At 48.0% G+C, this 24,628-nt stretch overlaps 2 protein-coding genes across 2 annotated transcripts; both read left to right on the forward strand.

The window, feature by feature from the left end:
* Nucleotides 1–1,727: 1,727 nt before the first annotated feature.
* LOC144163220 (beta-galactosidase-like) lies at nucleotides 1,728–6,986 on the forward strand. The gene is made up of 3 exons (XM_077694078.1): nucleotides 1,728–3,252; nucleotides 4,303–4,599; nucleotides 6,789–6,986. The coding sequence occupies exons 1-3, from the start codon at nucleotides 1,789–1,791 to the stop codon at nucleotides 6,945–6,947; spliced, it is 1,920 nt and encodes a 639-aa protein (XP_077550204.1). The 5' UTR covers nucleotides 1,728–1,788; the 3' UTR covers nucleotides 6,948–6,986.
* Nucleotides 6,987–12,471: 5,485 nt separating this feature from the next.
* LOC144162121 (beta-galactosidase-like) lies at nucleotides 12,472–20,213 on the forward strand. The gene is made up of 2 exons (XM_077692612.1): nucleotides 12,472–14,049; nucleotides 19,092–20,213. The coding sequence occupies exons 1-2, from the start codon at nucleotides 12,565–12,567 to the stop codon at nucleotides 19,527–19,529; spliced, it is 1,923 nt and encodes a 640-aa protein (XP_077548738.1). The 5' UTR covers nucleotides 12,472–12,564; the 3' UTR covers nucleotides 19,530–20,213.
* The last annotated feature ends 4,415 nt before the right edge of the window (nucleotides 20,214–24,628 follow it).

Below are 24,628 nucleotides of genomic sequence, written 5' to 3' on the forward strand. Positions count from 1 at the left end.
GTTTGAACTGTAATGACTGTTCGCCTGAATTGCAAAACAATATCAACATTAAGAAGTGTAAAAAACAACTGTCTCAGGAAATTGCGGGAATGGAACAAATTCTAACCCTTGGTGAGGCAAGCGTCAGCATGGCACGTTGTCTAAAAAGAACTAAAAATTTCAACTCATGGCAGTTGGGTCACTGATTGGATGGTTGTCTATATATTGTGGTTAATTCGCAATAGAACCAGTTGGACGTTCAGCGCAGTCCGCGTCGTCCTCTCTCGGTCCTTGTTCCCTTTGATTTATTTATTGTAGGGTTTAACACGCCGACGCAACGCAGGCGTTGAGGCGCGCCGTAGTGGAGGGCTCCGGATTAATTTTGACCCCCTGGTAAATCTTTAACGTGCGCTAAAATCTCGAATACACGGGCGTTTATGCTTTTCGCCTCCATTAGACAAGCGGTCGCCGCGGCCGGGAATCGAACCCGCGTCCTTGTGCTCAGCAGCGCAACGGCGTATTCACTGAGCCACCGCGGCGGGTTTGTTTCCTTTTTGGGCTGGTTTTTATTTGAGTGGAAGTCAATTCTGTAACGTTAACGTTTTTACCTTCAAGGGCGCCAAAACAATAAAGACAACTAAGTGAAACTCGGTGCAATGATCGAATCGTCCTAGCGGCCAACTTCACCATAACTTGTTTCCAGACACCTATGTATTAGATTGAGAGCTACAGATCCCTTACCAGGAAGTGGCTTTGCCGCAAGGCTAAAACACTCTTTCTCGACGCGACTGTGTTCCCGGACGGATTTTTTTTTTTTTTGGGGGGGGGGGGGGGACTAGCCACAAACAGCTTCTCTGTAAAAGTAATACGCTGGCTCATACCGTCGGGTCACAGGAGTTGGAGGCCGGCTTGCTTGTCAAATTATCCCTTTAGCATATACGACTGCCAACTAGCCAACACGTCCGTTGTGACGCGCAAAACAGAGTAAAAGTCTAAAAAAAAAGACTATCTTCTTGAAAGGTGCAAGCGATGCTCTCCTTGCACTGATAGCACTGTACGCGCGTGTCTACTTGACGTAAAGATCGCGACAAGATTCTGCTGCTTTTGGTCATGTGTTATTTGTATGCGGTTGCGCTTGACAGCTTCAGTTATGTTTCGAGAAACAGTAAGACCTTATTTCACCTTATTTTTTTCGCGGTATTCACCTTATGGGTCATGCAATTTGGCACCCGAAATATTGCTAGAAAGCAGTTGTATACACACCCTCGGTGCGTGAACAGATAACATGGGAATATTTGACGCGCCGAAATCTCAGGCAATTAGGAGCGTTGTGTAAAAAGCAATGGCACAGCACGTGAAAGTGTTCTTTCGTTGACTTGGGGAACAAGACACAATTAAAGTGCCAGAGCCCAGGAACATTTGTGTATAAGCACATATAGTATAGTGTCTTTGCTGCGAGAAAAGGGACATTACGTTGTCACATATTGCGCAGATGGTGCCATTCGTTAACACAGGTACGTAATATGAAAACCCCTTTTTAAATGTCATAGCAGAGGATAGAACTTCTCTGAATCATTTTAGTGTTTGTACACTCCGGCCACTACTAACAACGTATCACACCACACTCCAGAATACGGAGAGAGCTTTTCTTTTTCGCTTTAGTGAAGGGTAGAACGATAGCGGGATTATCTTCGCGTCGACGTACTCCACTGCTTTTTCCCTTTGCAGCCACTTGGTGGGCGATAAGCGGACGAACGTCTTGGGTCGTACTTGCCAGACACGGGCGACAGACAACACCGAGCCGTCGGCATGGCTCTTTCGGTGCTTCCGATAGTTTCAATCGTCTGCACATTAGTGACGCTTCAAACCGTCAGTGCCACGGGATCTTTCCAAGTCGATTATGCCAACGACCGCTTCCTCAAGGACGGCCAGCCGTTCCGCTACATATCCGGTTCTCTCCACTATTTCCGTGTTCCGAAGGCGTATTGGCGAGACCGCATGCAAAAGATGAGACTAGCAGGACTGAACGCGCTGCAAACCTACGTCGAGTGGAGCGGTCACGAATTTGAGCCCGGTCAATTCAACTTCGACGGTGACTACGACCTTAAGGCCTTTCTGGACACGGCAAAGGATGTCGGCTTGTTGGTTATACTACGGCCTGGACCCTACATATGCGCCGAGAGAGACAACGGAGGACTGCCGTATTGGCTGCTGAGACTCAATCCCAACATGAAGTACAGGACTTCAGATCCATCGTATATCGCGGCAGTGGACAGATGGTTTGACGTGTTGCTGCCCATGGTAGAACCGTACCTTTACAAGAACGGTGGCCCCATCATCACAGTTCAGGTGGAGAACGAATATGGACAGTACACTGCCTGTGACCAAACTTACATGCATCACCTTGTTAACATTACACGTAGGTACCTCGGAGAAGACGTCGTACTGTTCCGGACGGACACCCCGGGCCCCGGCACCTACGAGTGCGATCGTGTGGACGGCACATTAGCGGCGGCGGACTTTCAGTCGACGGCAAACGTGGCGCAGGAGTTCTCAATTATCAGGAAGGCAATGAAGCGTGGTCCACTAATCGTAGCGGAGTACTACCCTGGTTGGATGGACGGCTGGGCTCAACCGCACGCCAAAGTAGACCAGACCATGGTGTTGAAGACTTTCGAAGAAATCTTGAGCTATAACGCGTCCGTTAACTTCTACATGTTTCACGGCGGCACCAATTTCGGTTTCACAAATGGAGCGACCCCACCTCCGCAGCCAACTAGCTACGACTACGGCGCACCCCTGACCGAGGCGGGAGATCCAAGGCAAAGCTACTTCAGAATAAGGGACGTAGTTGGGAGGTACCTTCCACTTCCAAACGGAACCCTTCCGACCCCGGCACCGAAGCTTAAACTTGGCCCTGCGACACTTACGTCGTGCGTGACCCTGGAAAGCGTGCTCGCCTACTTGCGCGCGCATGGGTATGTGAAGCAGGTGACGTCACAGCAGCCCTTGACGTTCGAGGAACTCGGGCAGGCTCACGGTTACGTGGTGTACACCACAACGGTGTCGTTCCGTGCACGCAGCCCTGCCAAATTGACGGTGCCTGGAATAAAAGACCGCGGATACGTACTCACGGCTCAGACTCGGGCGGTTCTGAGCAGTGATAGGAGAGTGTACACTGTGCCTGTAGTTGTGAAGCCCGGAGAGAACATAACAGTCGTCGTGGAAAACACTGGGCGGATTAACGTGGGAACTGGCAACCGCGACATGAAGGTGAGTTGACGTTTTTTTTCGTTGTTGCTTTTTTGACAAAATGGGCAGGACGAACTGGCAAGAGATCACAAGGGTAGATATCTCAAAAGAGGAAATGTGTGAGGAAGTTTCCATATTCACCTCCAAGAATAGTACGAGTAACGCAAACAATTTAAACTGCTACAGGCTTCAAGAAAAAGCGCAAGTTCTTTTCCAAAGAGGCAGGTACCATGCTGATGATAGTTTTTAGTCCCTCATGAGTGATTGACTGATTACGGGGTTTAGCGCGTAGAAGCTACATCTGAGCTGTGAGGCGAGCCGTAGTCGAGGGTTGCAGATCAATTCTGACCACCCGCCAGGGATGCTTTAACGTGCGCCAAAATCTCGAAACAAGGGCGTTTTAGCTTTCCGCCTCAATCTGAAAAGCATCCAGCGTGGCGGGGATGGAACCTGCGTCCTTGAGCTCAGCAGTACAACGCCTTAGCCCTTGAGGCACCACGGGAGGTTTTCAGTCCCTCAGACCGGGAATTGCCCTAATTATCATTCAGCTATTCCACACTGAAGTGGCCCTAATAAACTAGGATGTCAAGTTTGGTTTGGTTTCCTTTTGCTCAGTTCGCTTTCGGTTTCTGGCCGCATTTTTTGATATGGTGCGGCAAGGGGACCCTACAAGTGCAATGCACGGAGTGGTACCTCGAACAGCTTTTTATGCATTTCTAACCGCTGTTCCACGCGTTGGTTATTTATTGAAACTGTTTTTCGGTACTGTAGATTATGTCGAAGACAAACACCATGTCAATTCACCAAATTCGGTCGTTTCACTAAGCCCAGGAATAAAATTTGAGCTGGAAATGAAGTACGTTTGAGTAGACCGTTCTCGTTTGTTTAACCTACAACTCACGGTACGCAGCTGCTTTAAGTAATGAACGTTTACGCTTGGCGGCACTTTGCTCTGACCAAACCGATGAAAACAGCCAAAGTTTGGAAGACTACCGAATGATTAAAAAGAAGAAATGCGACTTCATTACAGCTGAGCTTGAAAAGAGGCACATCATTTTCTTTGCATGGCAGGGAATCCTGGGCGAAGTCACTCTAGACAAACACATCCTGACTGGTTGGACCATGGAACTGCTACCGCTCAGCAATCGCCAGGCTGTTGGGTATCTTGCGAGCGCCTTAGCAGGATCAGCCTCGGAGACAGACCACCACGAGAACTGCTCGGCTCCCGGTGCATTTTTCGGCGACTTCGTGCTTCCGGAGGGCCAGCCAACCCTGGACACCTTCCTGGACCCTACGGGCTGGGGCAAAGGCGTCGCCTTCGTCAACAATTTCAACCTGGGCCGCTACTGGCCGAGCGTCGGACCACAGGTAAGCAACGATAAGAAAACGCGCGTTTAAAACTAATGCTACAAACCAAACCAATTCGTGACACGCTGTACGTATACGTGTTCTCGCCTTCAATAAAGCTTAAACATGGAAAACACTGTGTTGGGGGGAGGAACTTTCTGGCTACACTTTTACGATGCGATGTAGCTCTTGATCTTGGTTGCAGAAGTGCCGAAGGAAAAAAAAAAGCGAGAGAGGGACAAAATAAAAAAAAAATGAATGAATGAATGACTTTATTTCAGGGAGGAGGCTATAAAGCCCTGTGGGTAGGGAATGGAAAGTAGGATTTGGAAAGTTAAAAACGTACGAAGCTTTTTTTGCACAACAGCAACCTCGCCCTGTTTGTCTAACAGTGTTTCCTGCTCAGATTCGTGCTTGGTTGATTATCGCAGCCCTCGAACACCTTATACTCGCCCCGTTCCCCCAATTTATTGATTACCAGTCGGATCTTTTAACTCATCTGTGGTGCCGCAACCGAATCGTGAAGTATAGTACTTGGGAAGCGCCGTTGCCAGAGGCTGTTGCTCCACCGAACCTATGCGAAACCTGTTGGGGATCCTATGAGCTAGCCTGAAAACCACGCGTGTGCGCACCAAAGCTTGTCGATACGAAATTAAACAATGATCGAATAATCGATAAATAATCAAATCGACTAATCGAATACAAAACAAATGGTATGGGTTGCTTAAATGCGCCATTCGTCCACTTGTAAACGGCAGAAATCGCTTTATTACAGGATTATATTGTAAAGGTAACCTACGTTCGTAATGTTTTCTATTTGCCCGAGTTTGCACATTGTTATGCCAGCTGTTCGCTTGTTTTAGTGTTTTTAGCCATGAATGCTCATTGTACAAACGCAACCCGCATAAAGGTTGGTTTCTTTCATGTCTTAGCTTCACCGCCGCTTGATATCGTTGCTGTTTTTCGGTAGGAGGTTTTATGCATTTTTTGCAACCGATGTTTAACTGTTTTCCCTCATGCACCGCGCCCCTCGTATACGCTCCGGTGTCACTTACACCTTGTTTCTGTTACTGCCAGCACGTACCCTTTAATTGGCTCGGTTTATTGATAGGTTTTATTCTACGGCATGTCTAAACGTATCCAGGTTTATAGGCTAAGCGAAGAGAGGCGCTTCTGTATCCGGTCTGGTGATTGCAGGTAGTACGAATGTGAGTTATCTGAGCTGGGAAGAGCTGGACGTGTTGCTCCTGTCCTGTCTCGTCTGGTCTCTGTCCTAATTTGCTCCCGTAGGGACGATTTACGAAGTTCATAAACCAACCAGTCAATCACAAGGCCTTATTGCTTTTCAGTTCGTGCGCCACTCTGGATTAATCTAGCCATTTTTCGTCGGAGCAAGCGTGGGTAACGTTTTAACAGCGAAGCTATTTAGCAAGTCTTAATTTTTGGTGTCCGCAGCTAAAAATACCAAGAAATCGCCGAGCACGCGCACGTGAGCGCGGGCCTCGCTGCGACCGCCAGGCCGATAACAAAACCAAAAAAAGGCCTAGTGCGTGCTTCACGACGACCTCCCGGCGTCCCCTGCGCACGTTCGTCAAGCCACGCATGCCAAGTTAGGGAGATTTGCCAAGATTCGAGCGACCGCTGGGCAGTTAAAAAACAAGGAAAATGATGAGTTTTCGTGTGATCGTGCCTTGCTGCTCCCGCCCAGCGTCCCTGGCACGCGTTTGTCAAGCCAAGCATACACACTTAAGAAGATTGGCCAAGGTTGGCCAAAAAAAAAAAAAAGCTCCAGCGTTCACCGTAATCGTAGAAACACTTGGTCGTGAGGAGAAAGGCATGCGATAGCGAACGCCCCTCCAAGGGGATGTCCCATGATTATCACTTCCAAAATATGAGAGAAGCTCACACTTATACCATCAATGATGGAGTAAAGGTCGATGCGGCAGTGAAGAAAAAGCAAATCGGCTGCAATAGTGGAGTTAAACCTCCGTGATGGTCGTGAAAGTTGCGTACAGCTTCGCTACCTTCAAGCCTTATCCTTCATTTTTTTACGTGGTGAATGGGTGACCGTGTGGCACATAGCCTATTGTGCAGTGGGCTCTCGCCATGCTGTGTCCTTGTGCAAGTGCTGATCGCTGTACGTGGGAACATTGTTTCATGCTGTGCCTTCCTGATCCCTTCCGTTTAAAGACCTCCCTCGTATTTGGCAGGTCACCCTGTACGTCCCCGGCGTGCTCTTGCTCCCGCACCCGAACAAGAACTCGATCGTCCTCTTCGAAATGGAAGCTGCTCCAAGCGGGAATCGGACGGTCAACTTCCTCGACGAGCCTAACATCGATGGCCCCGTACCAGACTACTGGGCCACTTAACTGTATTGCTTATGGAAAATGTCGTTGGCTTTGGGTTCAGCTTGGCGTAGAAGCTGTTTATGAAACGCTGACTATCGACAAATATTTGCACAAATTAGGGCGATAAATTAGCTCCCACTTGACGGATTAGGTTATCGTATGAAATCCTTCATTCTCAAAAAAGATCAAGATAATTTTTGTCCGAAAAATTGCCTACGCACTTTGGGGACAGCCGCCGAGTGCGTTGAAGCACATGGTCGAACAACCATATATTCGTGCTTGAAATGTAAGTCGAATCCTATGTAAAGAAAATTAACTTGGGCTGAACAATTTAGAATTTGCCCCAGCAGTGCCCGATGCTTTGTATTTTGCGCATAAAATTCGGCATCCTTACTAGCCTTAAGAAATAGATTTTGCAATATGAGGGAGGTGAACAGCGCAGTGAAGGAGGGTAAAGTGCCATCTGTCGGGTTTTCCACTGGGCAAGTCCAGGCAAGTGTACGGCTAAAACTACATTTGAGCCTATCCGCGGTGTTCCACATACCTTATACTCGGTGAAAACTAAAAAAAAAAAGTGGTGCAGCATTTTGTTTCACGTGCTCTAGCACTTCCACGTTCAGGCAATCGCTCGCACGTGGTCTAGCTCAGCTTATAACAGTAAAGCGGCTACCTTGGCTGTATTTAACCGCCCTACCAGACTTAATGCAGCCAGTTTAATATATCGGGAGAGGCGACTTCTGCAGAGAGAACAAGCAGTTTTTAAAATAAAATTGCGCGGCTTATCAACTCCCCAGTTGGGAAAGCTCTACGTGTAGACTTAAACACGCGAAGCCGTACGGACTTAAATGCTGGTTCAGTTACCACCATCGTTCACAACGTGCCTATAAACTCAGAGCAAATCAACGCCACATATTCCCTGACGACCAAATATGGCGAAGCTGAGCAGAGCAGTGAGCACCCCGAAATAGTGCAGAGGTGGCCTTAGATGCGACCGGGCTCAGTACGCTTATCCTCTCATAAACACCGACACGTCAGATAAATCAGTGCAGAGAAGCATGACACTCTGCTAATTATTTTAACGGACACGTCTGTTCGTTATAAATACCCTGAATGTTTCCTGTGGGAACCGTGCATGGAAACTTGGAACTGTGCACAAACATATACACGGGACGAGCGCTCGTCCCTTGTAACTGTCACTTCTTGTGTCCCGTCTTGTCGCGACTTTTACCCTGTCAAAGTCGTATCGTCAGCTGGCCCTCATTTAGGCGTTCAATGTGCATACTTAATCACCATAACTGTCTGGACTGAATGATGTATAAATTGTAAATAAGACCCCAAGACTAGAGCAGTGTGCGTTGAATGATTTTGGACCTAACTCAACCCCCATGCCAACTTTTCTTAAGAGCTTTATGGCCTCTTGTTTTAATAAAGTGTTTCACCCACTCATAACTCATGTACACACACCTAAATGAGTAACAATAACGACTACATTCTTGTAGCATAATTCTGTACAGCACAAACAAAGGAAGGGTAGCAGAATAAGTTTCTGTTTTGTTACTTTATTTTAGCTAAACATTACATAAACACATTGTCTGGAGCAAAACTAGTTTTAACAAAAAAATTCTGCAGAAATTCAGAGAATTATCTACTAATGCGTAACATTCTTACGCCGCCTGTCTCGAGTGTGAGTTTTTTTTCAGCCAATTTTTTTTGTTTTTTTCTAAATCCTGTCCGACCAATTGTCTCCAATTACGCTATTATAACGATTAGAGGTGAAACTTTCACGAAATTAATCTTCATTATTGTGGAATTGCAGGGCGTTACACGGTTCGCCATTTTCCGTAATTATTTTTAAATGTTCTTATTTTTTAGTTTTCCAAAATTTCGTTGGACCAATTATGCCCATTTAGGCTTTTACAACGATTTACTGGTGGAACTTCAACGAAATCTGCATTATTCCGGAAATGACATGCGGTATACGTTTTGGAATTTTCTGTATTTGTTAAATATTTTTCTGGTTTTTTAGTTTTTCAAAATGTCGTTCGACCAATTATGCCCACTTACGCTATTACAACGATTTACTGGTGGAACTTTCGCGAAATCTGCATTTTTATGGAAATGCCGGGCGTTACACGGCCCTGGCTGTGGCGGTGTTCGGCAAAGAATGCTACGGATTAAAAGTCTCTGTGCTTGTTTTTCTCGGTGGCTGAAGCAGGTGTTGCATCATTAGGCAGTGAGCCTAAACCGACCAGCCGAAATATCAGCCCTTATTCAAACCCTAATACCAACCGCCACCAGTTTCATTCTTTTCCGCATACCACGCGGAAAAGAACTCAACTTGTATCTCGCCTAATAAAACAGCACCTGGCTGAAGCTGCGCCGATCCGCTTTGGTCTGAGTTAATTTTCCCGGTGTACATCGTGGGCAATTTAGACCCATTGTGGTTTTCCCCGACGAATACAAAGAGAGCGTGATAAGGCCACCTTGTGCTTCGTCCGTACGGAAACATATGGATAGCGCAAGAACGTATGCAAAACGATCAGGTGTTTTCTACGCTGCCTGTGGAAAGAATGGGACCTTTCTGATTGCCCAAGACAAGTGCCAACTTGTTCCTTAGCGTTCTTACCTGTTGTTACAAGCATGGCGTATTCGGGCGCTTCACTCTAAGAAATTGCCACACGTTAGCTTCACAACAACGGCACAGAACAACCAATCAGCATAGCCAATTATGTGGATTTAGTGAATGACGAGGCCAAGCATGCAACAAAAATTCAATCTGCGCTAGAACAACAGCTGCTGTTTAAGCGCAGACTCTATTTTACAGCGAAGCTGTTAGCCTCTCGTCGGTCGGAAAATTTCGTGTCGTAAACAAAAAACCCAGGCGGGTCCCAACCTCACCCACACAAGAAAGCCGAGCGCATGCGTCAGGCTAATGAGACATACGGCATAGAGCTCGGCATTCGTTTAAAAAACAAAAAAAACAAACGTCGAAATCGCGTGATGGATGATAAGGCGCCTGTGAACGATGGGAAAAGCGAAAAGGGAACGGCTCGAGATAAAAGAATACACGCATCGATCACGAAGGATCAGTGCAATAGTACACCTTTATCTCTTAAACCTCGTATCGGCCTGCATTTAGATCGTTCGTAGAGGCGTTTACTTAGTGCGCGAAAAATCGTCGCAGGGCTTCGTTCTTCGTTTGTGGTTTGGGTCCTCGAAGGTTTGACGATCCATTGGACGCACTTGCAGTGAGAATTGGACGCACTTTTAGCTTTCGCGATTCTCTCAGCTTTCTTTAGGAAGGAATGTAACTTTTTTTCAGCGATGAAACAAATATTTCTTTGCGGTTGTATGTGAACAGAATACATACCTGTAACGTGATAGATTATAATTATTGCACACGGCGTCTCGCAACTGACACCGCGCAACTTTATCCAATGAGAGCAATTTAGCGCAGTTTTTAATAAGCAACTTTATACCCGCCGCGGTGGCTCAGTGGCTAAGGCGTTGCGCTGCTGAGCACGAGGTCGCGGGTTCGAATCCCGGCCGCGGCGGCCGCTTCTCTGATGGAGGCGAAAAGCAAAAACGCCCGTGTGTACGAGATTTCGGCGCACGATAAAGATCCCCAGGTGGTCAAAATTAATCCGGAGCCCTCCACTACGGCGCGCCTCATCGCCTGCGTTGCGTCGGCGCGTTAAACCCTACAATCAATCAATAAGCAACTTTATCCATCGCATGCCCTGCCACATTTTCCAAAGAATGAACGAAGTGAAAAAAAAAAACGACACCCTGCAAGAAAACGAAGCAACGCAAGAAAATGCCTCCGCAACTGCTTGTGGAGCACGAAAATTATCAAATCAAATCGAATCGTATGTTACTGCGAAGCAGTATACCTTTTATCAACCAGGGAAATTTTTGAGTCCGCGTCAGCAGAAATCTTCGAGGCTACTACTGGCTACACAAAGAAACATCCCAGGCTACTGTTGGCTACTGGCTACACCCAGGCTACACAAACAAACGACTGTCACCGCGAGGGATCAAACCTGGGCCCGAAAACAAGCGGAGCGAGAGTCGTCTTGCCGACTATGCTACGCCCACAAGTAGAGAGGGAGACAGGGAGACAGATGGTGGTTTGGATTCAGCACCTGAGAAGGGAGAGGGCGCTTTTTGGAGGCGACACATGAAACGATAGTAAAAGGCAGGCATTAAGAGAAATGGCGCCATAGCCGCGCGTGCCGCCCTCCTCCACACCCTTCCAAAGACGCTCCTTTCCGTTTTCTTTCTGCTGACGCACGGCCGAGCTAGAGAGGCAGCGTCCGCCGCTCTAGCCCGGCCGTGACCGACGCTACTGCGTTCGGGACGCCGCTTCCGCGAATCACAGGTAACGGCTGGCAGAGTCGAGTCTGGGAAAATGGCACAGCGCACAAGTTCCCCGCTCAGTCGACTTGAATTGACACACTTGGCTCTATCAAGAGCCACGTGTGTGAATTCAAGTAACGCTGCGTGCGTAATCGTTTTGGGTGCCGTTTACAGTTTACCAGTGCAACCACCTTCACAGCATGGATTGGAGCCAATTTTTTTCCAGCATCGAAAAGCCAAGCCTCAAGGCAGACCTTCAGGCTTGACAAGGACTGTGCCTTCGTTACATGGCATACAGGCATTGCGTGCAAAATAATATCTACATGCGTAAAAAAGATCAAGAGGTACAGTATAGGGAACCTGTCCGCAAGCAGCGTTGTATTAAAATAAACGCGGAAAAAATAAAAATAGAAACTCAGATCAGAAGACTGTACAATTTAAACTGCGCGAACGCAATTAATCTGTAATCTAAACACGTAAAAATATGCAGAAAAATACAGGCCATCGAAATTCGTCCTCTAGAAAAATAAAGACAGCCAAATATCTGAATATCTGAGAAAGAAAATGGACGTTTTGTTTACAGTTAAGGCGCACAATTCTGCTCATTTGAGCGCACACACAGGATGCCGGAAAATGTGTGTTTCCCTTTTTGCAATTACGATGGGAATGGCAATAAACTAAAAAAAAAATGACAAGACGAGGCAAGCGAAGAACGTTACAGAATTGAACGCAAATTTAAGCGAATAAATCTTATGCGGCGAATACTACACGGGGAAAATGCTCGTCCGGGACGAAAAACTCGCAGTGAGGAAGGGCTCGACTGCAGCGATGCTGTGATTGACAAAATGTAAGCGCAGCTCGAATTCGGGGGTCTTGCCCTTTCATCGATTCCCAGAAAACAGCGTCGGAAGTTGCTTTTTCTAGTAATCACGTGTCCCTAGGCAAGGAAACCGTTATAATTACATAGCGATAGAGAAGCCGGGGAAAACATGCTTCGAGGCAATGCATGAATGAAATCTCACACACGGAAAGAGATGAACGGGGTGGGTGCTGCAGGGAAAGCAACAAAGGAGCTCTGACAAATCGAGAAGGTACAAAAGAAGCAAGATTGCTTTGAATGTCTTCGGCCTACAAGCAATCAACTAAATCAGGGAAAAAAAAGAAGCGCAACAACGCCGCTTTGAATAGGCGTTCGAATGAGCGTTGCAACTCCCACTATACACATTAGAACAGTTCACGGAAAAGAAACGAGATCGCTAGCTTCGGCAGGGGGAAAGCGATGACGGCATGGCTGCTCGCGGCATTTCTTTGCGGTTCAGTGCAGCGATCGAGCGCAGAGAGGTCTTTTTTTATCGACTACAACAACCATACCTTCCTCAAGGATGGTCAGCCCTTCCGATTTGTCGGAGGAGCCATGCACTACTTCCGGATCCCGCGGGAGTACTGGGATGATCGCCTTCACAAGCTACGCATGGGAGGTCCCAACGTCATCGACTTCTACATCGACTGGAGCGGCCACGAGCCAGAGCCTGGGCAGTACAACTTCGTCGGCAATTACGACCTCTTGGCATTCCTGGAGGCCATCCAGAAAGCCGACCTCCTCGCCACTATCCGGCCAGGGCCGTTCGTTTGCGGCGAGATCGACAACGCCGGGTTCCCGTATTGGCTGCTGCACAAGCACCCTCACATGCAGTACCGAAGCATGGGGAGGGAATACGTCGAAGAAGTGACGAAATGGTTCAACAAGTTACTTCCAATGTTGGTCCCGTACCTGTACAAAAACGGCGGGCCCATAATCATGCTGCAAGTCGAGAACGAGTACGGCCACTTGGATGGCGGCTGCGACCCCCGGTACATGGAGTTCGTGCTGTCTCTCCAGGAGAAGCTGGTCGGCAAAGACGTCGTGATGTTCCGCAGTGACGCGCCCGTACCGAAAAATTACGAGTGCGACAAAGTTCGCGACATCTTGGTCGCCGGTAATTGCGACCCCAAGAGCAATCCGCCGGTGGCCTTCGAGATAGTACGCAAAGCACAGGTGAAACCGGGAGCTCCGATAGTCGTGGCGGAGTACTACACGGGCTGGATGGACTACTGGGGCTGGAACCACAATCCGGCCTTCCCGCCGGCAGTCATCAGCACCTTCGAGAAGATGATGGAGAACAGCGCGAACGTCATATTCTACATGTTCCACGGCGGCACCAGCTTCGGCTTCAAGGCGGCCACAAGCAGCGAGTCTCCACTCGTCACCAGCTACGACTACGACGCGCCAATCGGAGAGGACGGAGATCCCAAGAATTACTACTACGCTCTTAGGAAAGCCATCGGCAAGTACATTCCACTCAAATCCGGAGAACTCCCAAAGCCGACACCGAAAATGCAGGTAGACGCCCTGCCGATGCAGCGCTGTGCGTCTCTCCACGATGTCATGGATCACTTTCGGAAGAAGAACTGGCTTAAGCGAGCAACGTCACGTTTTCCCCAGACCTTCGAGGAATTGGGTCAGGACTTCGGCTTCTTACATTACAGCACGCAAGTGAGCGTGGATGTGAGCGGGAGACACAATCTGTCAATGCACGGACTGCGGGACAGGGCGCAGGTCTTTCTTAGAAATGAAACATTCAGAATCATGCAAGACTTTGGCATCAGCACCATGGAGAACCCGAAGCTTAGCGAAATGGTCACGATTAACAAAGGGGACAGGCTGGAGATTCTGGTAGAGAACATGGGCCGCGAGGACTTCGGCCCCGGAAATCGCGACTTTAAGGTAAGTTTGCGTTTACGTACCAATTTTAAGATGCTTCAACAAGTTTACGATAAGATTTTTTGCAGTACCTCAGTAAGTTTGCGGTAAGGTTAGTTTACGATAGCATGTCTATAGCCAGCAAGTATGAAACTAATTGACAGTGGTAGGAACAGGGTCTCAGATCTGTAGCAGCTGATCAACAACTGGGCTAGTTGGGAGTGTTTCTTAAACATCTTGAAGTAAAGGGGCACTGTCAACACTGTGGTATGCCTACTTCCTTTTCTTGTGTCTGTGTCGAGGTTGCGCTACTTCATAATGTTCAACGTCAAATGTTCAAGGTCAAAGATGTGATAATAAGCCCACTAATAATGCTAATAACCATGAAATTCGCCAAAATAAGGTGTACACAGCGTCTGAAATGCAATCAAGATGAAATGCTTGGCAGTGTAAGGTAGTAAGAAATTAGGCGACAGTGGTATATAGGATAGAGGAAACCCCAGACAACAATATGAATCGTAGTGTTTTCAAATACCAAATGTGGCGAGTGTGGTAAATACAAGGACTACAATCTCAACACTAAAACGTGATTGGTGACAGGACTATGTAACTATACTCTTCGCAAGAAAGGCTTTACCACCTTCCTCCCGCTCTTCTGACAACTCATGCATGACTGCCTATACAGGAATTGGCAGTTAGCAGAAAGAAATATAGGAGCAAAAAAAAAAGCGTAGTTCCGTCAGGCAAATTCAAGCAACAAACCATTCACAATATCTTGATTGAATCATATCTAGATAAGGTGGTGGCATTGCAAGCTTCTGACCCCATAGCTTTTCGGGTTTACGCTCATCACGTGGGAGCTAGCGCCAACAACTGAGCAATCACATAGGGTTGCTTTCTGCTCTGTTATGCACCGTGCTGACGCAGTGGTTGTCGCGCCAGCTTCTAATCACAGTCTTCCACCTGGGAAATCGATAAGCAAAAAAAAAAAAAAAAAAAAGAGGGGGGTTAAAGAAAAAGTAGACATCCGTAGGAACTTTGCTGCGTCGCGTTGGCGTGTAGACCAGGTGTGAAGGCAGCAGCACATGCATACAGCGCTGCTACAGAAACAATTGATACAAAAAATTATGCACCCTGCCGTCTAACGACGACGATGGTTGAATGCTAATCAAAGCGTTCAATCATCGTCGTCATAGTCGTAATCGTCGTCATCGTCCTCGTTCATAGGGATGGATTCTTTCTTTGTCCACTCTCGCACTACAAGTATGTGCAACTGCGGAGGTACGCGCCACTTTTCTAGAATACCCACAGGAACTCTCGGGAGTGCACTCAGTAGGCCTTACGGTTGGGTTTGGGGTGTACGGCGCGAATCCGTACCTGCTGTTTGGCGTTCGCTTCGACCATGTCGAAATGGAGCAATCCGATAAACGCCGGGTTCACAACGCGAGGAACCCAGATTCGATTCAGGCCACGAGAAACGTTTTCATTCTCTTTCAGTTCTCCCACGATCATTCATCATGATCGTCAAAGAAAATTGACATTCCTGTAGGGCATATTACGTACAACGGCGTCAGTGAGGGCAATGAAGCTTCGCTTTACTAAACAACACGTTCGCAAAGTTGGTGTGTTTCAAAAGCGATCATTCTGAGCGCGTGTGCGTTTAAAAGTTGCCGCGCAGATGTCCTGCTTCGAAAAAGCTGAAAACGAGGACCGCGCAGCACGGAAGAGACAAAAAAAAAACAAAAAAAAACTGCGCAAAGGACTTGTTCGATTCCGTCCCTCTCTTTCACGCATAGTTACTTATTTCCTAGACTTTTATTCTCACTGAGTCGTCATTCATTTCACGCAACGAATCGCCTTAGAAGCGCAATTTTTTGTCGGAGGACTGTCAAACTTTACATAAATTTACCTGTAGCAGTTCGTGAGCGCTACTGATATGCCCTTCTGAAGCAGTCGATGGTGCAAGTAACTTCTGCTACCTCAGACTGGCTGGAAAAGCCTATCATCTTGATAAAAAATACTGCATGGTTTCTGAGCTACCGGACATCTCTCTCCAACAAACGGAGGTTTTGAAGCTCTGACTGAGAGGATCCTGTTCTTGTCTCCGTATACAAGAAGTGACGTCACTGGTATAAAAAATGCAGCAGTGCCATTTAGTACGTAATCTGGGGATAATAGAGCAACACCTCAACTATGCGTGACATTTGTGAGAGAAACGGTGGGCTAAATTTTTAAAACTTTTCGTTACACACCATGTCAGAAGTGTACACTTGTTGTACAAAACGTTTCACTAGTTGAGATCTATAAGGAACAGTTGTACAAATTGCTGAGTTATTTTTTCTCATTCCCGCACTTCCAAAACTTGTAGTTTTGTGTTAGTAAAAATGTTTTCCCTTACATGCATGTTTGCTGTAAAGCATGCGGTAAAATTCTAATTTTATCGTGCTCTTTTAAATTCCCATCCGCCTGTACGTGACCCAGGCACGTTGAAGCGGACCCCGAATGGTTTTTGCAGCAAATAAAACGACTTGACTTAACTTGACTTGAAAGCTAAAATAGGAGTATGCGACGTATAGGCCTCCTGCGCTGGAGGTTTGGTGACATGCAGCGCCCCTAGTGGCCGACGCCTCTGGGTAGTACAAAAGCAGACGACCCTCGCCTCCCTCCATGTGTTTTCAATTACAAGCGAGAGTGAAAGTTGGTTGTACTTAGTTTAATCGCTCTGTGGCGCGTTTAAATGACTGCATACTGTATGAAATAGCCCTTAAAGTAGTTGCAGAGGCTAAACAAAATAATATCCGCTAAAACAAGCCGATTTCGGCTTTTTTTTGAGCGAGCTGTCGCGGTCGTCGCGGCGTGGGACAGTGCCAGGTCGGGTGGTCTAACTTCCTGGCGACATTTCCGTTCTTTCTTCTTGCGTGCAATCGACAAAGGAAAGTTCAGGAGTAGCATAAACACGGAACGCTGCTGGTAACTGCAAAAGGTTGCTTCAGCGGGAGCATGCAAGCGAACGCAAGAATTGCGCAGCCGACTCAGCTGACACTGCTGGCCTGGCACCGCCTTGAAAACGAGTGGAAATTTTGTTTCGTATTTTCGCAAACTAAATGATTCTTGCGTAACGTTTTACGCCGAAAGATTTACGAACGGTAGGGTACATGTATACTAGCGAGTAGGTGAGGCAATAGCGTCAAATAAAAAAAATTAAGCGCTATTAAAGGACGCAAAACAAGCACCCAAATCGCACGCCCGCTGCCTGCAAAGATGTGTACTTCTATATTTTCATAACATAACATCCGCATACACGGCGCGCGGCCCCGAATATTTAATACGATCATCCCAGACTGTTGGTTATCTTCTAGTGCAGGGGTCGTCGCTAACAATCTGAACGCCGACACGCCAGTATTGTCCTCAAATGGAGTTAGGCAGCGAGACAAGAACAGAGCTTGCAGTTGAATTGTCCCCCATCTTCACACTTCGCCAGATTATTGTCAAATATTATTGGGAATACGCTATTTTTGTTTTTCCCTTCAAAGCCCACTCCTCCTCCCACCCGATTTGCTGTCCAGCCCTCCGCCGTGTCGGCTACATAAAACTGGGCCCTACAATTTTAAATGTTGCTGACCCTCATTCGGCGTAGTGTGACAACGCGGTCTGGCAATTCGGCAGTTGGCCGAGGTTTTGGCGACTCGTCGGCGTCGCGTCGTCGTCGCCTTCGTATCGGCATAGTGTGTCGATACGACCAAGCGACCAAACTGTGGTAACTGGAGTTCACGTTGACGTCGCTAGAGTCGCTAACGTTGTATGACGTCACAAACTTTGCTGTGCTGGCAATTCACTGACGTCATGGTTAGTGGCGCTAGCGATGGGTCCCGATTTCCAGAAGAGCATTTAGGTAATTTTTAGAAGCGAATTAAAATATATATTAAGCGCTTGCTGTACCCAGCACTTCGTGTTGAGGGTCGTTGCATGCAGAGGAAGCCTACAGCAGGCTTTTTACAGAGTTAAAATTTGGTGGCACAACACCTTTAAGTGCGAACTGGGAATATACAATGCAAGAGCGTAATTAAGTAAAGTGAGAGCAAACAAGGCAAGCGAGCGGCCTCTCGTTCGCCCGACCACCTTGTTTTACCGCCGCTAATTTCAGAATCGCCAAACAGATTTCACGCTTCTGACGCTCGCTGCATTTTGTCACTGAGACACGCAACAAAATGGCAAGCTAACGCTGCACCATGTATTCGTAACGGCGACGCAAACGAGCACTGTTTAATGAAAGTGCACGCATAGTGCGCAGGTACGCACTATGCGTGCACTGGCTTTTTAAAGCGCGATCATCGCCGATTGCGTCCCTCCTATTTTTTGATCGGCTGTTGTTGGAAAGTCCTTGTCACCTAGAGTATTAGTTTAAACTAGAAGCTTCACTTCAAATCGTCAGAACACCTGCGAGTGGGAGAGCGCCGTCACCGCCCCGGCACTTTGGTCGGCGCTGTAAACGTATTTAGCGCTGCAAAGCTTTTTCCCCGAATGCCAAGTTGCTCGCCGGAAGAGACCGGACTCGTCTAGGATGGGCTGGTGACCATGTCGCAAAACAATCGGAAACATCGAGCTCATTTTGCTTCTGTCAACACGCGCTCCTATGGGACCCGCGCAGTACCTCAGTCAAAAGTTACTCAGTCAAAAATTACTGCACTAGGCCCATCCGATAACTTGGAAACTAGCTCAAATGATATTTCTCTCTTTCCCGGCCTTGACGTTCTTCGACGGCTCGAATTACGTCACTGAGGCCGTGTAGCGGCTGTTGGCCGGTTTTTCCTTCAGTTGCAGCAATGAACGCATTCGATAGCAACTTTAGAAATAGAGCCACAAAAGCAAAGCAGAAATGGAAGGCGTATCTGTGGCGACGAGCAAATCACGCAGTGACGCTGCGTGCTGGTGATAACTATAGATTTCGCAGTGCTTCTAGACGCGAAGGAAAGAGTGAAAACGTTTATCGAAAGTGTTGCAGGGTAGCAAAGTTGTACTTGCGTGCTGAGCGCCCTCAGTTGTCCAATATCTCATTACCGTCGCAGGGGCTCCGCAACGTCAGCGTGGGCAACCAGTTCTTGACCAACTGGACCACGGAAGCCGTCCCGGTGACCAGGAATCGAGACATCACCGAGCTCCTGCACATGCTAGCGAACGCAGGCGAGGGAGACTGCAAGCCTCCGTGCTTCTTCTACGGCTCCTTCAAGCTCAACGAAGGGCAGGAGAGGCTGGACACCTTCCTGGACCCGTGGAACTACACCAAGGGAATAGCGCTCGTCAACGGAATCAACGTTGGCCGTTACTGGCCCCGCGTCGGTCCCCAGATTCGGCTCTACGTGCCGGGAGTGTTCCTCAGGCCGCATCCCGAAGAGAACCACTTAATCATGTTCGAACTCGAGGGGCTGCAGGAGGGCGGCAAACGCGGCGTCAGGTTCACCGACAGACCCCACCTGACCGGCGACGCCGGACGTGCGCACCCTTAGATGAATCCGCAAAAGACCTCCGAGTTTGAGCATTGTAGATACAAGCCGTCTTCCAGAGCTGCACCTGGCGCGCGCAAATATTTGTGCTTCACGTACAGTGCGGTCCACTGTTAAAGGGAACAAGAGAATGGCAGCATCTCCACCCCGTGGATCATGGCGAGGGTGCTGAGTACGGGGACTCGAAATGACATCCGATTTGCACCCCGACCGTCATTCGATTTGAGCCGTGCGGTGCACCTTGATTATTCTCTCAATGAAACTGCAACTCACGGCTCAAATCGAATTTCGTTTGATTTTCTCTTGATAGTGGTGTGCGCACGAATGGACGCGGACGGACATTGGGAGGTCCTAAGGTACTCCGCATCGTTACAGGCGAGGCAGTGAGCCGTTTGACTCTCGGGTACTAACTCACGGTCGTAGCCGAATGGATAAGACTACTAATATTAACTCTGTCTGGTCTACCAGACACAGGCTCGAATCTTGCCGGTGCCTGTGTGATTTTTTGCGATTGTAAATGCTATGCGCACGGACGCGGACGGACGTTGTTCAGTCCTAAGGTACTCCGCACCTAAAAGTGGGTTTCAGAACCTCAGCTGAAGCGGATGTGCGGGTTTTCAGAAAGCGAAGGGTGCGACTCAAAGATCTGCCCCTCGGCAAGATCGGAGGCACTCAATGCGCATGCGTATGTCCTTTATGGTCGTGTCTACGAGCGCAGCGAAGGAATTCCGGCGTTCCCTTTAACAGTGGGCCGCACTGTGCACAGATGACTTGGAAATTTGTTCGAACAATTGATTTACTTCTCTTTGTTTGCGCTGTTAGCCGACTTTGGTTCAGTTGCAGCAATAAAAATCGGCACAAAAGTCGATAAAATCTCCACAAAAGCGAATCAGAGATATTTATATAAAAACTCCTCGGGGTGTTTGAGCCTCCTTACGTGCTACGAAGGCGAAGAAATTATGGCTTACCCTGGCAATACTTATCAAAGACCCCTTTACTGCTACCTTGCATATGCGTCCTTTTATTTGCTTTCGTTTCTTCATCTTACGGCGGGAATCAGTTCGACCTGCAGACTCCCTAGTCAAAAAGCACAAGAGAAAAGACGACAGGATGATCCTGTAAAAGAATAGGACACTGTCGTTTGTACAACAGAAATTTCTGTCGTGCGACAGACAATCTCTAGTTCTACTACAGAGATTTCTGTCGCACAACCGACTATCCTGAAGTACCAAGAGACGTTCCGTTTCTGCGACAGACATTCCTGTTGCACAAGAGAAACTTCTGTTGTGCGACAGAGTTTTTGTTGTATTTTTATACTAGGCTCCTAACTCCGAACCTCACAGCTTCCCCAAAGCCACAGTACAATGCCAATATTCTACTCCCGTGCCGTCGCGTTCACCTGGCAAGCAACATGGCGTCCACGACGCACTCACTAGCCTTGGTTAGCGTGATGGTAACGCACTTAGCTTTTACTATAAAGCCCCATTTTTAACTTCCGTACAAAACTCACTACTGTTGTTTATTTACTGCTCACAGCAGCGGCAATTTTTTGTACCTTCTAACAACGACAACGCCGCTTTTTCTCACAATAGGCACTTAAAGCTTTCGCCTCAAAATATATCAGCTGCGGGGAACGAATGACGGGAGTGACGTTCTGAGTTGTTGATAACAGCGGGTTTCAGAAGCAGGAGCTACAGAAGACTATCGTCTTTCGACGACGTTTGCAGAAAAGCAAGCAGATACGCGGCCCCTTCTTTTTTTTTGCTTAGAATGTAACCAACGATCAACGCCACAGTGTTATAACCGAGCCTTTGAGTTAGAGCGTTTGGGAAAGTTCAGTCCGGTAGCGTTGCGTTTAAAAGAAACAGCAAAAAAAAAAAAAAACACGGGAGCCCTTCAGCGAAATAGCCCACTTACGTAACTGAGTGTATAAGCCAAACTTCAGAAGTATACAGCTCTCTACCTTCCCTCCATTCGGCCAGCCGAGGCCATCCCCCGGTCTATCCACTCTTCATTTAGTACGGCATAAAAACAAGGTAAAGTAAGCGATTGGCACGGAGAAGTCGCAAAGGATGGCTTTTCCGATCTTATGCGGAACATTCTTCGACATTTCGACCATGTGCGAAGTAAGGTGGCTGAGATGAGTCCGCAGTTGCATTGCACCATTCAACAGTGCTGTGGCAGGTCTGTGCTTGAAATAAGCCATAGTGCCGATGTTGTTACTTCAACAGTGACATTCGCTCCGGCGAAAAACGCAATTAACGGTCGTCTGGGAAGCATTATACAGAACATGCCTACTACTAGGTGGCTATCGGATGGTTTGACAAGTCACGCTATTTTAGTACCCGATCTTTCTGGAAAAGGGAACTTTGCTTTCGTAATAAAGCGAGAAGGGTGGACTGCCAGACAACAACAAGATGATGATGATGATGATGATGATGATGATGATGATGATGATGATGAAAATCGGTGGTGTGGGTAAACTTAGATAGGAAGGAGGAGGAATCAACTTTTACTGAGCCCAAGAAATCGGTGGTGCGCGCTGGCACCAGACGGGGTGGTTCCCTAGTTACGGGACCCATATGTTCCCAGCAGCTCCTGGCCCCTGTCTGTCAGTGCGAGCTGAGTCGGCAGGGCGGGGCTGGTCAACAAGGTCTCCCATCGCTCAAGGGGTTGGGGATTGGGGGTGTTGTGGGGAAGGGAAGGAGGGGGGGTCTTGAGTTCTGTACACTCTGCCAAGATGTGCGGCAGGGTGACCCTCTCTCTTTTGCAAAACGGACAGAGCGCACCGTGTTCCGCAGGGTACATGCGGTTCATCAGTACGGGATGCGCAAGCGATCCCGCCTGCGCTCGACGCAGGATCGTATGTTGCTGCCTAGTCAGTTTGGGGTGCGGTTCCGGCAGTCTGCACCCCTCCTCTCGGTACATCCGGGTAATGTCGCGAAAGCTGGTAACCGGGTGCGGTAGCTCTTCCGGCTCGTGCTCGGCCCGGATTGACATTTCTCGGGCATGGTAGTCGGCGATGGTGCCAATGTTTTTGACATGCCAAAGCTGGACGCCGATATCTAATGGCATAACGATTAAAAATAACCCAGTCATTTTCGCACACACCTCTAACCGGCACGACACAGCAAAACACACAGCACGAACCATAGACGCTAGTTCTAGGAGGAAAGGGGTTGATAGTTGCACAGGGCCCACATGGGCGATGAGAATATGACATGCGTTAGGCGTTGTTTCTAGGAAGAGGAAGTCAATCGCGCTTTCAAGGAAATTATAGGAGGGCCGCAATGTGACGGTCACTCGTTCAGGAAGGTTAATTCATCCGGGTGCTTCAGCGGCTGCTTCTCCCAAGGCCGCTGTCAACCCACTGAACCAGAGGAAAACGAGAGTGATCCAGCAGATTGGCACACGCTGCACCACTGTTGCAAAGGGAACCCCTAGCTGCGATGCCCATGTTCTTATAGCCAGGCGTTGCGATTCCCGTTGTAGGCTCAAGAACTACATCTGAAATTCAGTGTCGCGAGCCATCTTGACAAAGGAGCCAGGAGCAAGGGAAGCTGCGTAGCAGTAACACCAACTCCAAGTTTCGTCAAAGTTAGCGAAATACGAAATCTGTGTTGGCAACACTATTACCGTCAAACTTCAAGATGGCGGCGCTGATACGCAAAGCGGCCACTACAGTGAACTAGAATATTCTTGTTCACTATAGCGGCCACGGTTGGTTTCCGGGCCTGCTTCACAACTTTTTGGCCAACTGACACACAGTTTCTTGTTTTGCGGGCTAATTTTGAGTTCCGATTGAGGTCTTTGGCAAGTAATGATCGCCGAGGGCGAAATTTCAGCCGGATTCAATGGAAATTAGGTGCTTAGGCTAGGCGATCGCCTTACTTGTTTTTACAGGTGTTTTCAATGGCTCCACGGGTTCCAGAGAAATAATCTTGGCTTTTTTCAGGGTCCACGATGCTTCATGGGTTTCTTACGAGCCTTTTCAATCTTTGTATTTTATGAATTTCTTTAAAAAATTTGTTTTTCGCCAGAGCCCAGAACCCTTCCGCAACTGTTTGGCATGGCTTGATTTGTGCGGGACTACAACAATTCAGATATTGATCCGGATTGTGCCGGACGTCGCCCCTAAGAAAATCGCCCTGGAAATGCAACTTTTTCAAGCATCTACTCAGCCTTAAAGACGAAATTTGAGCCCGGCAATAACACGAGTAGCAGTTAGGTGAAAGCAAAGCACGTTCCCGCAACACCCTATACGTAGGGATAGCAAAGGCGAGCGGGTAATGCTCTCAGTAGCAGTAACCGAAAGAAGATGGAACCGCCGCCACCAGAAAAGGATGTCGATGAGATAATAGATGCGTACCACAGGAGACGTGCCACTGCAGGCACCACGTCGGGATATTTCGTTCCAAGACTGGTACAAGCCCGGAACTTCCGGTGCACAGCAACACGTGAACTACACGTGTTGATACGCCGTGTCCAACCTCTAAACCAATCTAAAGGACACGGCACCACTTTTATTTAATTGAGCAAAGAGAACATTCTACAGCAAAAAAAGTGTGGTTGATTGCCCTGTCATAGGAATTAGTCAAACACGAAAGTGAAATGTGCAGAGAAATCTGCAGCTAAGAATGATTTGCGGGTCCATGGTTGTCTTGTGGGTGTGCTCGGCGAGCGACGTCCTGCTGGCGGGTCGCTTCGGCAAAGGTGTACTAGCGTAATTTCTGTGACGGATATGACATGAGTGAAATCTTGGGGTACCGCAGCATAAAACACTATCGTGTTAAAATATAAACCCGAAAACAAACAACACTCTTTAGTACTACAGGTTGCTTCCCCTCAAGAAGACCCTGTGTGCCGGGGTGCACCGTTTACAGGCCGCTTGCTTCGTTGTACTGGCGTCACTTCCGTGACGGATATGACGTCAGCAAAACCTTATAAAACACTTTCGTGTTAAAAAAATAGTGGTCTCATAAAATAATAGAGGTGTTCCAAGTGAAGCTCTAGCTAGCGGTGGGGCGCACAGGATATGACGGGCGTGTACCCACAAGGAAACGGCATCTCGCCACCAGCACCACCCCACTGCCGTGCACAAT

This window comes from Haemaphysalis longicornis, unplaced genomic scaffold (genome assembly GCF_048455015.1).
Source record: "Haemaphysalis longicornis isolate Haplotype H1 unplaced genomic scaffold, Haemaphysalis longicornis Haplotype H1 scaffold_12, whole genome shotgun sequence".
Lineage (NCBI taxonomy): Eukaryota > Metazoa > Arthropoda > Arachnida > Ixodida > Ixodidae > Haemaphysalis > Haemaphysalis longicornis.